The 18,006-nt window shown below is 45.3% G+C and overlaps 1 protein-coding gene and 1 non-coding gene across 2 annotated transcripts in view; both read right to left on the bottom strand.

Annotated features, from left to right (window-relative positions):
• Kif13b (kinesin family member 13B) overlaps window positions 1–447 on the bottom strand; it is a 160,449-nt gene extending 160,002 nt beyond the window's left edge. The window contains 1 exon segment of the mRNA XM_047548390.1: window positions 318–447. Within this exon segment, the coding sequence (XP_047404346.1) occupies window positions 318–372 (55 nt within the window). The 5' untranslated portion in view covers window positions 373–447.
• Window positions 448–16,666: 16,219 nt separating this feature from the next.
• Trnat-ugu (transfer RNA threonine (anticodon UGU)) lies at window positions 16,667–16,743 on the bottom strand. The gene has a single exon. It is a non-coding gene; the product is annotated as a tRNA-Thr (tRNA).
• Window positions 16,744–18,006: the final 1,263 nt, after the last annotated feature.

Raw genomic sequence — 18,006 nt, 5'->3', positions numbered from 1 at the left:
CGCGGGGCAGGCCGGGGGCGCGGGCGCGGTGACAGCTGGCGGGGTGGGCGGGCCGGGGGCGCGGGGCCGGCGGGGAGGCAGAGGGCGAAAGGGCGCCGGGCGGGGCGCCCGGGCGGAAGAGGCAGCGGGAGCGCGGCGGGACGGGGCGCGGGGCCCCGCGGCGCGCGCGGGCCCGGGAGGGGACGTCCCGCGGCGGCGCGGGGCGGGCGCGGGACTTCGGGGTGCGCGCCGGCCGCCGACGCCAGGGGCGGGCCGGACCCCCACGGCGGTCGGCGGACGGGCGCGCCGGGCACCTGCCGCCTGCACGGGGCTCTCACCTCTTCGGTTCATGGGCCGGACCCGCACCGCCACTTTCACTTTGGAGTCGCCCATCCTGCAGCCGCCGGGGCTCTCGCTCGGCTTCCGTCTGCCGCGGCCACCGGGCAACTCTTCGGGGCTGACCCGGCGGGAGGGGGCCGCGGGGGCGGGGCGGGGCGGGGCCAGGGGCGGGGCCGGACCTGGGGGCGGGGCCGCACGAGCCCGGCGCGCCCCGCGGCATGACGGGACCTGTAGTGCCTGCGGGAGGGGCGGGAAAGCGTCCGCGCGTGGCTCGCTGGGGCCGGTCAGCTGTTGGGGCTTCGGTGCCTGCGCTCCTTTTCTACAGCGTGCAACTCCTCGCAGTTAGTATTGTTGCCTGGGCTGTCGATGAGCCAGTCCCTCTCCTGAAAACGAACGACCGAATGAACGGTATTGGAGACCCTGCTACTTGCACCTTGGCCTAGAGGACCTTCTGTGCTTGGACTGCCCTCCCGGCCTCCTTTGCAGAACTCTAGTGGAGTGCTACTGTCCTTAGATCCGCAGGTTATGGCTCTCCTTCCAATCAAGCCCTTGACGCTGGCTCTTGAGCCTTCCTCTTACTGAGACCTTGATCAGCGGAAGCAATCTAAGTTCAAATTTCCCAACTGTGTGACCTTGTACAAGATATTCGACTGCTCAGTGCTTGACTTTTCATACTTAAAATGGAGACAACAGAAATACCTACTAAAATGGGCACATTTAAGGCCATACAGTTTACTTACATGTGTAACCTAGCCTGTAGTATATACCTGAACAATTCCTGCATGAATGGATCAATAAAGCCAAACTTTAGCTCTTTATCTGCCCATGCAGAGATTAAGTGGTGGTTTATGGGCCAGATTAGTGTAGCGTAGGGTAACACGTCTTTTGACCCATCGGTATTGGCCAACACATAACAGTCAGATTTGAGCATACTACTGGGCCTGCATTACGTACTGGAAATAAAGGGTTGAGATTGAGTAACAGCCACCAACTTTGTAAGAGGCAAGTGCCCCAGTTCACCATAGCCCCCTCCAGTAGGCCTCACCACCCTTGTTCCAGGATCCTACAGGGTTGTGATCACTCTTAGGTGTGTTTAAGTGATAATACATTGCTCAACTATTTTGCAGGTGAGTAAATACAGAAAGCTGTATTTCTGTATTTACAACAACCTGTTGTTGAAAGATCTTCAATACAAGCAGAGTCATTGTAAAGGTTAAAAACACTTGTAAAAGGGAAAATTTTTTGAACCAGGTATGGTGGCACACATCTGTAATCCCATCTACTCAGGAGGCTGAGCCAAGAGGCTCATAAGTTCAAGGCTAGCCTTGGCAACTTAGGGAGGGAGATCCCATCTCAAAATTTAAAAAAAATAAATAAGACTGGGGATGTATTTCAGTGGTAAAGTGCCTCTGCACTCAATCCCCAGTAGAAGTTCTGGCCATACTGCGGCATGGATAGATCTTGAAGACACCATGCTACTTGAAATGAGCTAATCACAATAGAAGGATGTGTGATGGGTGATTCCATTCACATGAGGTCCCTAGAATAGTCAAAGTCACAGAGACACAAAGTAAAATAGGCATTTCCAGGAGTTAGGGGAGGGGAAATGTGGAGTTGGTGTCTAATAGGTATCAGATGTCAACTTGGGAAGATGAAAAAGTTGGGGAGATGGATGGTGGTAATGATTGACAATATAGATGTACTTAGTGCTACTAAACTGTGCAATTAGGAGAGGTTAAGGGGTTAGGGGTATAGCTCTGGCAGAGTGCTTAATCAGCCTATGTGAGGTGCTGAAAGACCATCTTTAAAGAAAGGAAATTCGTTTCTTAGGAACACCTCTGAGCTGAAGGAGGGCCTTCTCAGCTGAGTAGAAATAGGTTTAGTGAAGCAGGCCCCTTGATTTTTCACAGCCAAATAAAGTAAACAAATAATGTCAAAATATCAATTTAGGATTGCCAGGGCCGGGTGTGCAGCTCAGTGGTAGAGTGCTTGCCTAACATGTGCAAGGCCCTCGTTTCCATCCCCAGCACCAGAGAAAATTTTTTAAAATAAATAAATTTTAAAAATTGTAAAATTACCAGCTTCTTTATTTTACCAAGTAAATTCTTTTTTCTTTCTATATTTTTTATTGGTTCATTATCGTTGTACATAGTGATAGGATTTGTTGTCACATATTGGTACATGCACACGATATAACATTTGGCCAATATCATCCCCAGCACTTCCCCCCTCACAATTCTTTTTTTAAAAAATGAATATAGGGCTGGGGATATAGCTCAGTTGGTAGAGTGCTTGCCTTGCAAGCACAAGGCCCTGGGTTCAATCCCCAGCACTGCAAAAAAAAAAAGTACACAATTGCTATCTGGAGGGGAGCGGGGAATCGTGGAATGAGACAGACATCATTACCCTATCTACATGTATGATTACACAAATAGTTTGAATCTACATCATGTACAACAATAGAGACAAAATGATGTGCCCTAATTGTGTACAATGAATCAAAATGCAGTCTGTAAAAACTAAAATAAATTTTTTAAAAAGTAAAAAAAAAAGGACATCCTTTTAGTGCATATTGAAATCCTTTGGCTTGATGAAAAAACCTCAGTCTGTCCTTTTGCTCTTACTGAATGTTGAAGAATCTTTTGCGGTGGCCCCAAGACCAGAGTTGGGCAGTCTGCTGTTGGAACATATTTGCTAATTACTACCTCCCCACTTTCTGGCTAAAACAAATAAGGTTGGAAATGTGCTAAGTTCCATTTTCACTTCATGTCTTTTATAACCCATCAAGTTTTGTTTTGAAATGGCATATCCTGGTGCCAGTTTGAATCTAGCTTTTTAAACGGAGACAAAGTGGGCAGAAAAAGAAAAGGCTATGCAGTTTCTATGGGAACATTGTATTTCAGCTGAAACTTTAGAGAGAAGAGAGCCCCTAAGGAGCTGGGGGTGGCGGGGCGGGGATACAATAGCCAAGAGGCGAGGACTTTCTCTAAAGTTCCCAACCATCTAAACTGGTCTGGAAACATTTGACTAGAAGATGATTAGTAGCTTTCCTGGGGCCAGGAGGGAAAACCCCTTTGGGGTGGTCTCCCTTTCCACTTAGTACTGCCCTGTTTCCTTTGGCTTCTGCAGCGAAAGTAAAGAAAGGATTCTTGGAGCAGTGGAAAATCTTCCAGCAACAGGTGAGAGAGAAGGGACTGTGCAGCAAGTGGCCACCTGCAGCCCTTGCATCAGGGGCGTCCCAGTGAAACGGAGAACGGCCAGGTCAGCACGCAGCCTGGGCTTGGAGGTCTGCAAGGAGCAGCATGAATCCTGGTTTCTCTCCTGTCAATCATTAGAGGAAAAAGAAAAAGAAGGAGGCAGTAAGGCCCTCCCTTCTTCTTTTGTTTTGTAAATCAACAGCTGCATACAGTGTAGATAACTGCCACCAGTGCTGTATAGCCATTAGCTGTGTCTAGAAGGGGTTTCTTGCTTTCTTTTATTTTTTTACTCTGACATTTTCAAATCTACTCATTTTAAAACTAACTCCTAGTTTACTTTTGCGGCATTGATCCACCTACTCAACAGCTCTGATGGTCTCTTCAGAGGCAAAGGAAGGCATGGTGCCCCTATCTTTTTACACTCTTCATTTAACCTGATGATGGCAGCTAACATACATTGAGCACCTACTATGTGCCAGACATCATCCTAAGCACTTTTCACGTATGACCCCCATTTAATCCTCATATGCAAAGCAGTTGCACTATTTTCCCTATTTTACAACTTATTCAAGGGGCAGTTGACTCCAGGGACTGCTGTCCTGCTGTGATCTGACCTCCCCACCCTACAACACCGCACAGTAGACATGTGCACGTGCAGTTTCTTCCGACCACGGGAATATGAAAGACCTCCTGTTCACCGTGTTACCTTCAAAATAGTTTCTAAGACCCCCTTATTGGAAAAAGTAGAACAGTATACTAAGTTCTAGGGGTTTTTTGGTTAGTTGGTTGGTTTTTGGTCTTTAAAAAGGAAGATGAATGAAAGAATTGCTTCCTCAAGACAAACTACTTCTCTCTAACCGAGATCACGGTTTATCTGCTCCCCTGGGACTTAGCTTTCCCAATTTTTTTTTTTTTTTCTTTCCTTTTTGGTTCTGGGGATTGAACCTGGGGGCACTTTACCACATCTCCAGCCTGAAGGATATGGTTACCTACCTGTCCTTTCCGCCCTAAATGATCCCACCACCAAAGCTCCTCCCATGACCTGGCCCTGCTCTCTGCCCACCAAAAGGGCCCACGGAAAGTAACTAACTCCTCCCTTGGCCTGACTCTGCTAAGACTGTACATAAAGCCCAGAACCTCGTGACCAGCAGCCATTTTACCCCTGAGAATAAGCCACATCAGGAGTTTGACCGATTGACTCTGCCGCCGAATAAAAGAACAGCTTGCTGGTCCAAGGTCTGCTCCCCACCATCATTCGTACACCATGAGGGTACACAGGCCCCCCCGCCCATTTCTTAAATATCTTATTTAGAGACATGTTCTCACTAAGTCGCTTAGAACCTCGATAAGTTTCTGAGGCTGGCTTTGAACTAGAGATCCTTCTGCCTCAGCCTCCGGAGCCCCTGGAATTATAGGCATGCATCACCATGCCCAGCTTGTTTTCTCTTTTTATATCTCCATTTTATTTATTTATTTTTATGTGTTGCATGTGCTAGTTAAGCGCTCTACCACAGAGCCACTACCCCAACCCTAACTTTCCCAATTTTAATTGTCTCTTCATCTGTCCCCATCCCACTGTGAGCTCTTTGAGCAGAGGAAAGTGTCTTTAAGTCTCCTCATCTCCACACCTAGTAAGTGCCTGGCACTTACCAGACCCTCAACGTCTATGGGGGAATGAAAATTTGAATGAGGAAGCGTCATCATTAGCCTTAGTCATAGTAAATGGCTTGCTGAATTCAAGTCACACAGCTGTAAGTCAGAGTTGGGATACAAGCACAAATTAGTTTGATTCCAAATATCTATGCTCTTTCCACAAAGAAGGCGGTATCTGGATGTCTCCCTACCTTTCATGGTTGTGTTCTTTCCTACACTCTGGATTCCTGGTGGGAGCTCAGACCTCACTCATAGCAGTCACTGCTGTCCAGCTGCAGTCGACTAAGTGTCTTGCTGTACCAGGTGTGTGCTCAGCACGCCACACGCTTGGGCTCATTTAATTTTCACCACAATCCCATGAGGTTGAGACTCAGTGAGGCACATTAACCTGCACCCAGGCCTGGGTGAAAGGGACCTGAATGTCAATTCCAAGGTCCCCGTGTACCCAGGCTGTCAGAGCATCTCCACTGCTCCACCTGCCTCTCTTCCTGTAGCCTCTGGTGCTCACTGGGGCCATAGCCTATGCTGACACTCCTCATCAACCACCTGCTGGCAGGGCCACCCCTGAACTTTGCCTCTAGGAAACCAACCACAGTAACTCTCATCCGTAACCTGACTCTTCCTCCCTATCTCCTATGCCAAGTGCCAACATGCTGTTCTTAACCTTCGGTTCCTCGCCTTACCCCTTTGCTCACCCAGGGGCTCAGTCTCTTCCATCTCCAGCCTCAACCTCTCTCTTGACTGTGTTGTCTACACTACTCATGTCCTGTGACTCCTTGAACCACAGTACATGTCAGTTTCCCGCTGCTGTAACAAGTACCCAAGATGATCAGCTTGTAAGGATGAAGGTTTACTTGGGCTCATGGTTTCAGAGGTTACAGGCTATGGTCCACTTGGGCCTGTTGCTTTGGGTTTATGATCACACAGCACCTCATGGCGGGAGCACATGAGCACACGAGGAAGCCTCTTTTCTCATGGTGGCCAGGAAGCAAAGAGAGAGAAAGCAAGGAACAGAGTCCCAGCATCCCACTCATGGACACTCCCCCAGTGATGTGGTAGAGTTCCTGCCTAGCATATGTGAGGCCTTGGGTTCAATCCCCAGTAGGAAAAAAATAAATAAAAGATCTTATCTATTGAATTGTTTTTGCATGTTGGCCATAAATCAGTTACATAGTGAATCTACTTCTGGGTTTACTATTTTAAATATCACAGCAGTAATGTAATTTCTCCCATGTTATATCCTTTTCCTTTTATATGTCTTTTGGTTCTAAGTTCTTTGCATTTGAATATAATTTTTTGTCCGTTTATTTATTTTTTAACTCATTCAAATATAATTTTAGAATCTGATTGCCAACTTCTGCCAAAGAGCCTGATGGAATTTTGCTTGGGACTGCATTGACTCAGTAGATCAATTTGTGAGATACTGGCAATATGACCACAATATTGTGTTCTAATCCATGACTCTTTCTCTCTCTCTCTCTCTCTTTTTTCTTTTTTTCTTTTTGGTACTGGGGATTAAACCTTGGGAGGCTTAACCACCGAGCCACATCCCCAGTCCTTTTTGTATTTTATTTAGAGACAGGGTTCCACTGAGTAGCTTAGGGCCTTGATAACTTGCTGAGTCTGGCTCTGAAGTCACAATCCTCCTGCCCTAGCCTCCCAAACCACTGGGATTACAGGTGTGTGCCACCACGCCCAGCTCAATCCATGACTCTTGCTTATTTATTTAGGTATTCTTTAGTTCCTATTAGCAGTTTTGTAATTATGAATGTAGACAGAGTTCTTGCACACATTTATATTATTACTATTATTTATTATAGAAACATTGGATTGGGGGTATAGCTCAATGACAGAGCTCTTGCCTAGCATGAGCAAGACTCTGGACTTGATCCCCTAAAAAATAAATCAAAACATGTTTTATGGTTTGATGCTATTGCAAATGACATTTTATTTATTATTGTATTGTCATTATAATTATTAACACATAAAAATTTACCAATTAATGGGATTCCCTGTGATATCATCATACATGCATGCCTTGGGCATTGATCATGTCCATCCACCCTTCTTCTACCCTTGACCCCCAGAGATATTTTGAAGTTTTTATTTTCCAATTGCTTGCTGGTAGAAGGTAGATGTACAATTGATTTTTGTGTGTCCACCTCATATCCTATGCCCTTTCTAAGTTCATCTTAGATCCATTAGATTTTTGTAGATTCCTCATGGCATCTATGTTTATAATTATTTCATCTGTGTCTAAAATGCTTTCAGTTTTTCCTTTTCAATCTGTATGCCTTTATTTTTTTCTTATTTCAATAGCTAAGAGTGTGAATAAAATGTTGAATATTTTTTAAAAATCCAAACTCTAGTACTAAGTTTCAATCCCCCTTCTCCAGCTTCCTGGGTTGGACAAGTGTCACCACTGGAGGAAGCCACACTTTCGTGCAGGTGGTTCACAGTAGCACTTGCTACCCTTTCCTGCTCAGCTTGTCTGCTCCTCCAGGGCCTTCACCGTCCTCATTGCTCTCCTCAAGCCCAACTCAAATGACCACCCTCTCCTCCAAACACCTGCTTTTACATCCCCAGAAGAATTAGGACTCTTAGCCAAAAATTTCCTCCACTTCCAGGGTCCAAAATGTCATCTTTGATGATATCCACCACCAGCTTCCTCCTCCAGGGGCAGAATCAGGTGGGTATCTGCAGCCCAAGGCTGAGGCCTCTCTTCCACATTCTCAGCCAACTCCATGGCACTGGATTCCACTAGTTTTTCCCTGTCAGACCAGTTGAGCCTTTCCTCCTCCATGAGCCCCTTCCCATCATCTGAGAATCTCTCAGGGGAAAACAAAAGCAAACAATAACACTTGAAGAAGAAAGGGGGCCATTTCCCTGAACCCCAAGTCCACTTCTACTTACCAGTCTCTCTGCTTCCTCCAAGCCAAGCTCCCCAAATAATAGTTTACAGTGTCATCCCTCCCTCACCTGTCATTAGTCAACCAACTATTAATTTAGTCATGCTTTCACCTTGCCCTCATCCCGCCAATAAAACAGTCATGGCAAAGTGTACCCTTGACCTGCTCATTGCAAAGGCTTTGAATCCTCTTTTACTTGACTTCACTGTGATATTTGGTGTTATTGCCCATCCCGTTCTTGAAGCTTCAGTGCCCTTGGTTTCTGTGACATCACTCTCCGTTCCCCCTTAACCTTATTAATTTATTCGAAAAATTTCCTTATCTACACTTCTTTTTAGACTAGGTGCCTGGGATGCGATGATAAAAGCGATGTTGCTGTTATGGTCCTTAAGGACTAAGAGGGTTAGGCAGATTTCTGGAAATTTCCTAACTTCTTCAAGATGTTTTGGTGCCTCTTGTTTTTTTAGTACTGTGTGGGAATCCCCTTTAAAGACTGTGTCCTCAGAAGAAGGTTTGGTAGGCCGTGCCTTGGAGACAACAGGGAAGGCAAAGACAGCTAAGGACCTCCCACCCCATTTTGGAGCTCCTGGATAAAGAATATCCAAGAGATGGAGTGGGCCCCTAAGAGATAAGGTAGTCAGGAAAGAAATGCCCCTTTGTATCAAAGACCAGCCTTAGGGGCATAAGTTGCAAAAAGTTTTACGAGTTTCTTGACTTCAAAATGAGTCTGTAGTGCGCATGCTGGGGAAGCACTCTGCCACCGAGCTACACCCACAGCCTGTGCCCTCCTAATCTAAGCCCCCAAAGTTTTTACCTTCAAGGCTTCTGCATGATTCCTCCCCCAAAACTACCACTAGGCAGAAGGTATCCCTCCTGCCTGGGGATGGCCTTCACTTTGTGACTATTGGATTATTTCTCCTTAAAGGGTAAAGCCTTGTCCTGTGGGTTAAGGAGGCTGAGGGGAATAGGCTTGGATTTTAAGGGATTTAGATGTTCACAAGGATCCTCTTGGGTGCTGGAGGTTAAAGATGTTCCCCTGAAATAGGCTGGGCAGGGTGGCCCCTGGCAATGCACTCCTTCCCCAGGATCCCATTTAGAATGGGCCAGGGTTTACCAGCCTCAAAGAGCGGAGGTGCACCTTGTGAATGAGATGGTTGATTTGTCAGCTTCCTTGAGGTTCTCCCTTGGTGTTTAGTAAACTTTTCTTAAGTTTGTGTTTATTTGACCTATGCTAAGGGGAAGCAAAGGAAGGGACTTTTGTATATACTTGGGACGAAGGTTGAAAAGGGAGGAAGTCTAACCTTTGAGATCAATGTGGTGAGGGCAGTGTGGTGTGGGGTTTGGGGAGAGACCACAGAAGAGTCAGATCAGAAGCACTGTGGCTCTTGTAATCATAGAGACTCGGGAAGCTGCGGCAGGAGGATTCCAAGTTGGAGGCCAGCCTCAGCAACTTAGTGAGACCCTATCTCAAAGTAAAAAAATAAATAAAAAGGGCTTGGGGTAGCTCAGTGGTAAAGCACTCCTGGGCTCAATCCCTGGCACCAAAAAGTAAAATAGCAGAATTCTCTTCACACTGAGCCTGTAGCTCTGGGTTTCACTGATGCGGAAGGTGGCCTTCCCTGCTTCCCCTCTCTTCCCGATTGATGGCAGTCTCTCTTATCCCACATTAGCTTCTCCTGCTCATTTCCCCTTTTCTGGGATGCCTTACCTCTGCCAACCTTTCAAGCTGCATTTTCTCCTTAAACCCCTGCACGCATTAGTGTCTCCCTTCTGCAAACTCTTCTAGCAGAGCACTGGCTTAGCATTCCGTTTCAAACTGATTTCGATAATGGGTGTAGGTCTTGATGTCTCCAATTTGACAGAGGACTCAATACCAGGAAGGAGGTCTTCCCTTCTTTGGGATCACTCCAAGTGAAGACTGTGCAGCCACTTGAGAAACACTAAGTGACAGGATTGTGACATTCCAGTTCAGACATCACAGAGGTGGGACAGCCAGGAGGGAAGGAAGAGCTTTTATTATTTTACCTGGTATTCTAGAGTGACAAGAAATGAGAAAACTGAAATAAACCTGGATGATGGGAAATGAGCTTCAGAATGGCCCTCTTTACTGAGAAAATGGAAGTCCTTTCTAATCTCTGAAGAGCTAGAACCCCGTGGCAGTCAAGCATTCAAATCCCCACCCCCAAACACACAGATTTCATGGTAAACTCCCCCAAAGCTTCGCTATCTGGATGAACACCAACTTCCACCTCTGTTGAAAAGCATCTCTAAAGAACAACATCAATAATGACTCTGATGGGCTTAGTTCATCTCCATAAATCATTCAGGGACAGAGGTCTGGAGGGTATTCTTTTGGTATTATTCAAGGCAGATTGTACATTTCAGGCCCCATTAATGAGCACAAAAGGACACCCATAAAATATTCATAGGCTGCGGTACAAATGCATTGACTGCCAGGGGACCCACCACAGAGGGATCAGGTTAGTCAGACTGACCTGCGGTGGCAGCCACACCCTTCAGCTCTGAGGTTTCCATAGCTCATCCACAAATCTTATTTAGAATTTACAGGGATTTATTGAAACCACAAGAGAAAGGATGAGGTAAGTCGGAGGTGAACTATTTGCCCAGGGCTCCTGGCCTCAGGAGAAGGAACTAACTTTACTCCCTAGGAGGGAGGGAAAAGTCTCCTCTTTCTGTACCCAGAAACACTGGATAAAGTTCAAAATATCCTGAACAGGACTGAAAGAAGTCCTGGGCCCAGATCCTTGAAGCCCTGCTGTCTTCTCTATTCGTTACTGATTTTTTAAGTCAATCAATCTAACCAGTTTTAATTGCGTGTATCATCAGTGTAAGGCCCCTGCCCCATCAGGAATCACAAAACAGCACAACACAGAATTTGAGGATAATCACGCTGCTAACATGGAAGCAAACGTCTATACAGTCCCAACCTTGATACTGGGCAGGTGATTCAGAGCCCGTTTTCCCAGAGACAGTATCACCCCCTGCAGCTGCAGGTGAGCGGGTGTGAGGCTTGAGCCGCGGAGGGAGAAGGAAAGTCCATTCTGAGTCACCCCAGATCCAGCTCCAGTAGGGTCACTTAGGCAGGAAGCGCCAGGGTGGGGTGATGAATTCCCGATACAGAGGGAAGTGAAGAAGAGGGAAAACGGCCCAGGCTGGATGGATGCCACCGGGCATGAAGCAGTTAAAGAGAAACCCCAGGCAGCTGCGGCCAGGGGCTGTGTAATAGCAGCAGCACAGGAAGTGTCTGCCACGAGGGGAGGCTTGCTTCAGCTGGGCCCCAATCTGGAAGCTGCTCTACCCACTAGAAAGCCAGGAGCAGAGAACCTCCCAAGGCCGCAGTGTGACTCATTCAGAGCAGCTGAGCCAGGCCCGGAAGAGAGGGGCAGCTGCGGCTGCCTCCCACTCCCGCATCTTCTGTGGGACAAATGGGGAATGATTTGGCCATCACTCACCACTGTGAACTCCTCACAAACGAAAGGCTTGTGCTTGGAAACTTGAAAACCTTGGTGAAATCAAAGTGAATCTTCAACTAATGTCAAGCCAAGAAAGAAGCCCTCACCGACAGTAACAGCCCTGAGGAACTTGCTGGAAGCGTGCACTGGTAGTGCCAGGACCCGACCTGGGGGCTGTGGAATACCAGAGCCTCAATCAACTCACTCAATCAGCCCTGCATGAAACCGTGTCCTTAAAGACCAACTAGAAGCAGGTCATTAGGAAAACAGGACTTCTAAAATATGTCCAAGTAACCCACCGAGTGGGGACCAGCAAGCAGCATTAGGGGGATGTTTGCCATACGTGATAGACGGAGGGTCAAGATCCTAAAGAAGGCCTAATAAATCAAAGAGGAAAAGACTGAAAGGGGTCAGTAGAAAATTTGGTGGAGGTTACAAATAGGCTGTTTCCAAAGGAAGTGATGTGCTGGCCAATGAACATGGGAAAATGATCAGTGTCCCTCGCCATCAAAGAAATGCACATGTAGCAGCATTTGTTTCGAATCACTATTTAACAAATTGTTTTTCAAATCATTATTTAAACAAATCATTGGCATATCATTTTTTTCATCTAATAACTTGGCAGACTTTTAACAAAAAGTTAATGCATAGTTTTTGGTGCAAATAAGGTGACCTGCTTTTAGAACGCCAAACAGAGCATGATCATACTAGACAAAAAATACTTAACCAACAAAGTAACTATACGTGTGTGCGTATGAAATATGAAATATGAAAATGGGTGTTTAGATGTTATTTGGTGTTATATTTTTATTACATACATGCTATTATTTCAACAAAACCAAGACTAGTTAACAGAAATAATTGGTGGTAATTAATAATAGGACGAAGGTTAAAACAATATGCAAAAAAAAAAATTTTGTTGTTGGCTATTGAACCCAGGGCTTAATACAATGCTAAGTATGTGGGCTAGTGCTGAGCTACACTCCTAGCCTATATTAATATTTCTATAATGCTTCTTTAGGTTTTCTGATACAGTCATTTTTAAAAACTCTTTATTGAGTATTTAAATTTTTTCTTTTTTTTTTTTTTGGGGGGGGTGGGTGCTGGGGATCGAACCCAGGGCCTTATGCTTACAAGGCAAGTACTCTACTGACTGAGCTATCTCCTCAGTCCCAATTTTTTCTTTTTTTATACCTTTATTTTATTTATTTTTATGTGATGCTGAGGATCAAACCCAGTGCCTCACACGTGCAAGGCAAATACTCCACCCTAATCTACACCCCAACCCTGGATATTTAAATGTAGGCTATGTTGTAGATTCCTAAGATACATAAATGCAATACTTTTTAAAAGGAGAGCATAAATATAATAGGACCAATATTTTAATGCTAACTATATTTCATTTTTTTAAAAATAACAACGATGTGTTTCTTTCTGTACCATGATACTGTAGGATATTTTCACTGTTTGCCTGCACCAAGAAGAGAAGAGCACTTTTACCTCGAGGGATGTGAAGCTGACACAGCATGTGTACATGCCAGACTTTAATAAAATAACCCTGATTTCACATTAGTTCCCCCCATTTGTTTCCTAGTCCCTTGTACTAATCAGGGTTCCCAGAGAAAGAGAACCAACAGAGTATATATGATTAGAAGAGGGGATTCATCAGGTTGGCTCACTCCATCAGAGGCTGGAGAGTCCCTGGTGACTGTCCATAGGCTGGTAAACCAGGGAAACCAGCCCTGCTCAGCCAAAAAGCTAAAGCCTCAGAACAAGAGGGACTGTGTCAGCTGTCAGTCTGAGGCCTAAGACCTGGAAGCTGTCAGAGCCACTGGTTCAAGTTCAAAGACTGAAGAATCTGGAGTTGATGGCCATGGGCGATGGCCGCAACCAAAAATGCACCCGATCAAGAAGAGTTGAGCACATGCCGGCAAAACCTCCCCTTCTCCGGCCTTTTGTTCCATGTGGGCCTCTGCCCTGTTAGAAAGGGGGCACTTTCTCAAGGGGAAATAAATGTCCTGTCCTTAGGCAGATGGGGAGAACCGAGGGCTCCTCATGCACCTGCTATTTCTCAGTTGTCTTCTGCTCAAAATCATCAGTATAAAGCGGTCTCTTGGGTTGGCATGTTCTGATCCCCTCATTGGTTGTTGTGGCTGTGATTTAGCCCGTTGGTTCATGACACTGGTAAGTTCTGACATTTCAAGGCCCAGCACATTTGTTACCAAAATTTTTCCTTTTTTCCACCCACAAGACACGTGATTTGCAACCTCTGAATTAGGAAATGAAACTTGACTCAGTGTCACAGAGCAGTCGAGGGAACAATAAAATTATGCTTCTTAATGCAGTAGTCCCTGCTTTCCATTGAGAATTCGCTGTCTTTTAGAGAAACAAATGAGTCTGCTGACTGATTGATGGCCACATGGTGGTTCTCATCTAGGACTTGTGAGATCCAGCCTCCTTATGTGCTTTCACATCCCGTTCTCACCAAGCCCAGACCCAAATTATTTCCTGCACCTGTGTAACACACTCTGTTTTGGTTATTTGCCTCCCTAGTCAGGTACCGATGACCTTCTGTCTGCCATTCAGACAACACAGTCACTTAGCCTGCTTTTCAGTGACAACTGAGTCATGTTGGTATTGATACTGTGAACTGAACTCTTAAAAAACAGGATCAGGGGGGCTGGGGTTGTGGCTCAGAGGTAGAGCACTTGCTTAGCATGTGAGAGGCCCTGGGTTAGATTCTTGGCCCCGCATATAAATAAATAAATAAAATAAAGGTCCATGGACAACTTAAAAAAAAAAATATATATATATATATATATATTTATATATATATATAAACAGGATAATATTCACAGTGTTAAAAATTAAACTAACACTATCTCAGTACAAACAAAGCCCAACAGTCCACAGGCAAGGTCAAAGTGGGCTTATTGCTCACAACAGCCGGGCATCGAGCTGCCCCAAAGCCGTATCCTGTCCAGTGGCAGCAGTAGAGGCTGATCTGTTACTGAGAGATGTGGATCAAGGGAGTCAACACAAGTGGTCAGTGCGCTGGGAGGAGCCGATCGGTGCACTTTCCACTTGACACTAAGGCAGTTTTGCTTTCGACCCCTGTATTTTGGCCACTGTGTGGTTCTATACTTGTCCCTGGTCTTCTTCCCAGTGTCCTGAGAAGGGTCTCCTGAAGTGGAACTTTTAGCACCAAAACCACATGGGCACGGGCCCTGTGGAAGGGCGCTTCTAGAAGATTCTGGTGGAAGTATGTATTGATGCAGTTTTTCTAGAAAGCATGTGAATTTCCGGTTTTGTTTATACCTTCAATGTTGTAATTCCACTTCTAGGAAATCTATCTTAAAGAAATAACTGGAGAGGTTCAAAAGCACTTATGTTTATGGCTAATTGGTTTCATTTATAATATGTATATAAAATTGAAAATAAACTTTTGACAATAGGGAAATAAATATGATATATCTCTTTCCATATATATATACATATATACATATATATATACATATATTCTTTTAAAACTATGGCATGAATTCATTAAATGCAGTCCTTAAAACTCATGTTTTTAAAAATATTTTTAGTCCTAGATGGACACAATACCTTTATTTTGTTTATTTTGTTTTATGTGGTGCTGAGCATTGGAACCCAATGCCTCATACACGCTAGGCAAGCACTCTACCACTGAGCCACAAACCCAGCCCAAAACTCATGTTTTCAAGGAATATTTGAAGGCATGGAATAATACAATCTTTGTTTAATATAATCTTACAATAACTTTGGAAAGCAGTTTATAGTATGATCCCATTTCTAGCTAAATAATGCACCTATACACACATACGTGTATATAAAGTGAAAGAAAAACTAACAATCCAGAATGTTACATTTAAGTAGAAGGGTTAATTTAGATTTTTTAAATCATACTTTTCACATTTTCTTGACTTCCTGTAATCAACAGTTTTTTTTTGGTGAATTTTATTTTTTTTAAATTTTTGGTCTGGGGGATTGAACACAGAGGCATTCAACCACTGACCTGCACCCAATGAGAACCTGGGTCTTTTAAAGAAAGGGTGTTCCAGTAGACAGGGAAAAAACCAGTGAGACAGTCTCACCAAGTTGCTTAGGGCCTCACTAAATTGCTGAGGCTGGCCTTGAAACTGTGATCCTCCTGCCTCAGCCCCCCAAGTGGCTGTGATGACAGGCAGGAACCATCATGTCTAACTTTTCTGGTGAATTTTGAGAATAACCAGATAAAACATTTTAGTGCTGTCTGAAGGTTGAGTATTGCCTGCCACTAATATGAGTTTTGTGGAATTAGGAATAAGGCTTTATGACACAGGAAAATGACTTCTGTTGTAGACCAGTGTGGGATGCAGATGAAATAAACCATGAGAAATAGGAAACTGGGCAAAGACATTTGTCTAAGAATTCACTGAAATGTAGAGAAGGGGTCTTAAAATGAAAGCGCTACTCCATATTATTCATAGTTATAATTTATATAATGACGTTTAAGTGAACAATATGAGCACGTTGTAGACCGTTCTCGCTCCCTAGTGTGGGTTCCCTTATTCTTGGTGGATCTTCTCTTGTGCTTGTGCCTTGGGTTAACCCTTCGGGTGTCACCCTACACTGTGAACTCCTGGCCCTCAGCTGGCAATGGGAGGAGCCACAGAGGCACCCCACGTGAGCTGCTGCGAGAGGTCACCCTGCTTGTCCTGTGTGGGACTTGTAAGTTGAGCCCAGCCTGAGTCTGCTGTGCCCGCAGAGGCCACAGCAAGGACAAAAAAAGGAACAAACTTGAGGTAGACTGCACGGCCTTCCCAGGTGAGACCTATATAAATGCTGAATCCTTGTCGCCTGGTCCAACATGGACTCCAGAGTCCAGCCTGGTTGGCTTGATTCTGAAATCTCATTCGTGCTCTGATAATAAAAATAATTCCGATTCCCCATTTGGACTCCATGTGCCGTGGGTGATTAAAAGGGGGTGGGGAACAGGAGGAAGAAATGGGGTGGAACTCATGATATTGAACTGGGAAGGACTGGGTTTTGCCCCCCTTCTACGGGAAACCCTCTGCATTTCCCTTAGATTTCTTTTTTTTTTTTTTTTTTTTGGCGGGGCTGGGGATCGAACCCAGGGCCTTGTGCTTACAAGGCAAGCACTCTACCAACTGAGCTATCTCCCCAGCCCCTCCCTTAGATTTCTAAGAACTGAAGAAAAGGTAAGTTGTGTTGGATGCCTGCAAAGACCAGCCCCCTTTGCCTGGGTTCTTCGATTCCAGGGTTCCCTCTTCCAAGCTGTCCAGTGTTCAGTCTATCACCTCATTCTTTATGGCTCAGGGTGGGGCATGGAAGGGGGTTCGAAGATGGAAGCTCAAGGGTATAAAAGCTCAGAAGGCTGGAACCTGTCACAGTGACTGTCTGCAGGTCAAACACAGAGAGCCAATTACCTCCAGTCCAGGACCAGCAAGGAGCCCAAAGCTCAGGACATTCCAGACACAGCCAAGAGGCACCTCGGTCACAGCAAGTCTGAAACTGGTTCTCCTTCCAGGATGTTATCAGTGGACCATAAACCAGATCAGGAATCCAGGAAGTGGGGGGTGGGGGGTGAGTCAAGGTGTGCTTGTGACCTGATTTGAAGACAAGGCTTGTGTGTCTCAGAAGGCACGTCTTTATAAATCCTCTGGGGCGGAACTGGGGCTAGTTGGCTCTCACAGGCAAACTGGGACCAGGAGTTCCTGCCTGGGGAGCAAGCCCCTGAGAATGTGTGGCTTCAAGGCTGTCCCAGGCTGAGGGAGCAGGGGTGACAACAGTGTCACTCAACACTGGTTGCATGTTGGACTCACCCGGGGAGTTTTTAAACAAATGCTGGTGTTCAGCCACACCCCAGACCAATTATATTGGAATTTCTGGGGGCTGGGCTCAGGTGTTGGTTGTTTTTAAAGCTCCCCAGGTGATTTTAATGTGCAGGCAGGGCTGAGGCCCTGGCTGATAAGTAGGTTCTCAGAACTGCTTCCTAAGAGGTTCATTCTGATACACTCATTTTCTTGTGACCAGGTAGTAATTACAAAACAAGACATACAAAAACAGTGTTTAAAGGAACATTTAAACAATCATAAATGTGCTTTTTAAACAGAGATAAAACAAGTCCTATTCCAGCTAAGGAGTTGGGGCTTCATCTAAATGGAGTTAAGTCCCTGGAGAATTTTGATCAGGGGAATGATAGGGCAAAAATGTAATGTAGAAGGAATGATAGACACTGAAGTTTAGGGTAAAGTCAGGTAAGTTCAGTAAGCCTTAGAATAGTAAATGGGATCTATCAAGGCAAACACTGGGACGGTCTTTTTTGTTTTTTTGTAACGAGGATTTAACCCAGGGCTGCTTGACCACTGAGCTATATCCCCTGTCCTTTTTATTTTTATTTTTGAAGTGTGAGACAGGGTTTCACTAAGT

Source organism: Sciurus carolinensis, chromosome 4, assembly GCF_902686445.1.
Source record: "Sciurus carolinensis chromosome 4, mSciCar1.2, whole genome shotgun sequence".
Lineage (NCBI taxonomy): Eukaryota > Metazoa > Chordata > Mammalia > Rodentia > Sciuridae > Sciurus > Sciurus carolinensis.
Note: the sequence above shows the minus strand (reverse complement) of the source record. Positions and strands in the feature narration are given on the sequence as shown.